Source organism: Nematolebias whitei, chromosome 6 (genome assembly GCF_014905685.2).
Source record: "Nematolebias whitei isolate Nwh7 chromosome 6, NemWhi1, whole genome shotgun sequence".
Taxonomy (NCBI): domain Eukaryota; kingdom Metazoa; phylum Chordata; class Actinopteri; order Cyprinodontiformes; family Rivulidae; genus Nematolebias; species Nematolebias whitei.
The window spans coordinates 46685602-46689557 of NC_056503.1; the positions used below are offsets into that span (position 1 = coordinate 46685602).

The following is a 3956-nucleotide window of genomic DNA, read 5'->3' on the forward strand; positions in this document are numbered from 1 at the left end:
ACACAGACACACACACACACACACACAGACACACACAGACACACACACAGACACACACAGACACACACACACACGAAGCCTGGAAGAACGTTTAATTTCAGCCCCCCCCTGCACCCCCACAGATGGAGCGGAGGGGCAGATGAGCGCTGAGGAAGAGGAGGCTCGCAGGATAGCTGAGATGGGGAAGCCCGTCCTGGGGGAGCACAGCCGCCTGGAGGTGGTCATCGAAGAGTCGTACGAGTTCAAGGTGTGTCCATCGTGTCAGGTGTCTTTTCTGAATCCACCTTTGTGATCGACTTTCCACTTCTGGGCCCGGGTTCTGCCCGTCCAGCCAGCTGGTCTACGACGGGTTAGCGTCTCTGGATGTGGCGCTCCAAACGGGCCGCCCCAGAACCATGAAACTACTTCACAGTCCAGAAAGGCCCAAAGCCCGTCCTGCTGCTCCTCCTCCTGTTGGAGGGACCGTAGAGGTTCTGCTCGTCCAGATAGAACCGAGCAGAACCGTCTGTTTAAACCAGAAAATCACATTTTAACTGAGTGGCAGCTGAAATTTACCAAAGAAGGAACTGAAAGCTGAAATGTCCCAGTTTCAGCCGTGACAGTACAAGCTGAAATTTATCAAAACAAAAGCTAAATATAGCATAGCTAAAGCTATTTATAGGCCTACTATTATAATATGAAAACATTTTGCTAACAGGCTAAAATTAACAAAATAAAAGCTACAAGTTAAATTTAGCAAAATATAGTTAAACCTAAAAGTAGCAACACTTTACATAAAAGCTAAAATTGGCTAAACTGTAGCTATAAGCTAAAAGTAGCTAGACAGCAGCTGAAAGAAGCATTAAATTGGAGCTGAAGGAGATTTTACTGAATGTTTCTGAAGGAACTGAAGATTTTTCCATGAATTTATATCGAGAGAAAGTTTAGAAATAAAATCTTCTAAAGTAAAAGTCATGGGATTGTTTCCAGTCGACTGGAACAGGTTGATTGAAAAATGGCAGAACTAGCAGGAAGTGTGCAGAAGTAATTAGATTACCAAGGAGTCGTGTGTGTGTGTGTGTGTGTGTGTGTGTGTGTGTGTGTGTGTGTGTGTGTGTGTGTGTGTGTGTGTGTGCGTTTGCTTATGTTATATTTGGGGTCGTGAACACGTTTACACACCAGTCATTTGGGGACACCTTGGCAAGTGGGGACCAAAACCACGGTCCCCAATTAGAGAACCTTATAATCGCATTCAGCACGCTCCAAAATGTATTTTAATCCAAAAATCTCAAACGTCCCAAAAAGTCACTAAAATAGGTTTTTTTGTGTATGTGTATGGTTTCGCCCCTCGCCTCCCCACAAAATCTGTGTATACCTCAATGTTGTCCCTAGTGGGAGTGTGTAGAACTGCATTAAACTTCATAGGTGGCCTATGTAATGCCTGATGATAAAGAATCATAAAATAGAAACTTAAACTATAAGTAGGACCACATAGTAGCCCATGTTTTGCCTGATGTAAAAAATTTAAACAAATGAATGGGCACATGGATTAAGCAAAAATGAAAACTGTTCTAAAAAACTGATAAAAAATATTGTCTTTTGAAAGTTATAATCTTAGTGTCAGCAAATTAGCAGCACTATATTTTCAAATACTATTTTAACATGTCAAAAGCATTGTATACTAAATACTCTAGTGGTTTACATTAACTTTTTGGACTTGTTTGCTTACAGTTTATTAAAATATATTCCTATTTCCATATCTCCACCTATCATGGTCTGTATAGCAATGTGCATTTAAGTAATTATGCTACAAAAAGTAAATTAACTGAACTCCTTGAATTGATCAATATGCATTTGCTGCATGTCATTAACATTAGAATATCCAATTACTAATTTATTCCAAATACAAATTTTACAGGTGATTTATAGTTGCTTTAATTCTTTATGAGTACAATGAAAAATCAGCTGTTGTCTATGTATTAAATATCTAAAAGAAAATGTTTAAAACAATAACAAAACCATAAATGAATGACAAAAAATGACAAAAAAGACAACTTGACCTTGATAAAATTTTATATAGCACCACAAAAAAGCCAATTAAATTAAATTACATTCAAACAAAAAAGATATATGTCCAGTGGAATATTGTGTATGGTCTAAATTAAAGGAATGTCATGGGATAGTTTCTTATCTTGCTTATTCATCTAGTCCCTTTTCTCACAAAATTGTGCCTTAATTACCAAGGTAACCTCATTATTAGGTTTACCATTTGAGAACCTGGACTACAACACAGTAAAAGAAACTAACAAGAAATACAAATAAAAAATATGACAGTGGTGATGCACAGTACATTATCACTTATGTCCCACTACATTTTGATAAATTTAAGCTGTCAAATTTATTTCATGAGAAAAATAGCAGAACAGAGTTAGACAATTGAATGAATATATTGACCATTGGCATTTGGACTTCATCATAGTATATATTTTTAAAGTTAATTATTTCTTTTATTTAGCTAGTAAATTTATTCACAAGGGTTTTAATCTATAAATAATTGCACAAGTCCAAATCCAACACTGATTGTGTACAGACCATCTGTTATATTCATAGCATCAATGCCTCTGACTTCCTCTCCAGCCCACAGTCAGTCAGTCTAACAATAGCTGACCTACTTCAGGACACCACTGACAATTTATTTTATCCATCCATTATCTTTTACTCGCGTCTTCCATTATGGGTCGTGGGGTTGCTGGTGCCTATAAACAGCAATCTCTGTGCAAGAGGCGGGATACACCCTGGACAGGTCACAAGCCCATCATAGGGCCACATAGAGACAAACAAGACAAACAACCATTCACTCACTCACTAACAGGGATAATAATTGTTACCAATTAGCATAACATATGTGTTTTTAGTCTGTGGGAAGAAACCGGAGTACCCAGATAAAACCCACACATGCATGGAGTGAACATGCAAACTCCACCCAGAAAGGCCCCTGGATGAGGATTTAAACTAGGGTAACCTGCTCACTGAGAGGTAGCAGCCTTACCAGTTGTGCCATTGTATTGCTACCAATGCTAATTTATTTCTTAGCAAACATCCAAATAATTTATTTGTTCAAATGATCAACAACTGTGGTAAAAAAAAATTGTTTGGACAGACAAAATCAAGGAGATTACTGAATGTGGATTACTGGGATCCCACTCTGGAGCCAGGCCTGGGAGAGGGGGTCATCAGCAAGTGTCTGGTGAATGGGACTCTGCCTATGGGGCTCAATTAGTTTCAGTTCAAATGAACAACATGGGTTTCAGGAAATCATCATATCATTTGCTTCTAGAACAGGTAAAAGTTTGGTGCACGTCAGTCCTAAATGTTCAGCTTAAGCCAAATAAATCTTTGTACCTTTTAAAAATTATCACTTGAACCACTGAACAAATCTTTGTGAAACATACAGGAAATCATCAGCCTTTTTTCTTGTTGGAATTTTGATTACAATTTGGTGTGTATGCAATACATTTTAGGCAGCTAAAAAAATAAAAATTGACCTTCAAATTAAAAAAAACTAACAACGTCCCGCTACAATAAGGTAAATGCTTGAAATTTACAAGGTCTTTTAAGCTCCTATAGATGAAGTTGCTTGGTGAATTTCAGCTTCCTAGTTGCATGACAGCCCATGTGGTAGGTCTTCACTTGATACAATGTATTCAAAATATAATCAAATATAAATTATATTGTTATTTTTTTGGTGTGTCTGGGTGTTTCATGTTAATTAATATGACTGTTTATACAGTGGATTTTGTAATAAATAATAATAATAATAACTTTTATTTATAATGCACTTCACATTCACAGTGAATCTCAAAGTGTCACAAAAAGTGAACATCAGATAGCAGCAGGATAAAAGCAACCATAAAAGCAACCGAGAGCAAAACAACCAGGAGGATAACGCCTCAGAATGAACACATAAAAAAAAAACT

The 3956-nt window shown here is 37.3% G+C and overlaps 1 protein-coding gene across 1 annotated transcript in view; it reads left to right on the forward strand.

Annotated features, from left to right (window-relative positions):
- The window catches only part of slc8a2b (solute carrier family 8 member 2b), a 156396-nt gene that overhangs the window by 40595 nt on the left and 111845 nt on the right, over positions 1-3956 (forward strand). Inside the window, exon 12 of the mRNA XM_037677693.1 lies at positions 123-247. Within this exon, the coding sequence (XP_037533621.1) occupies positions 123-247 (125 nt within the window). The remainder of the gene's footprint in view (positions 1-122; positions 248-3956) is intronic.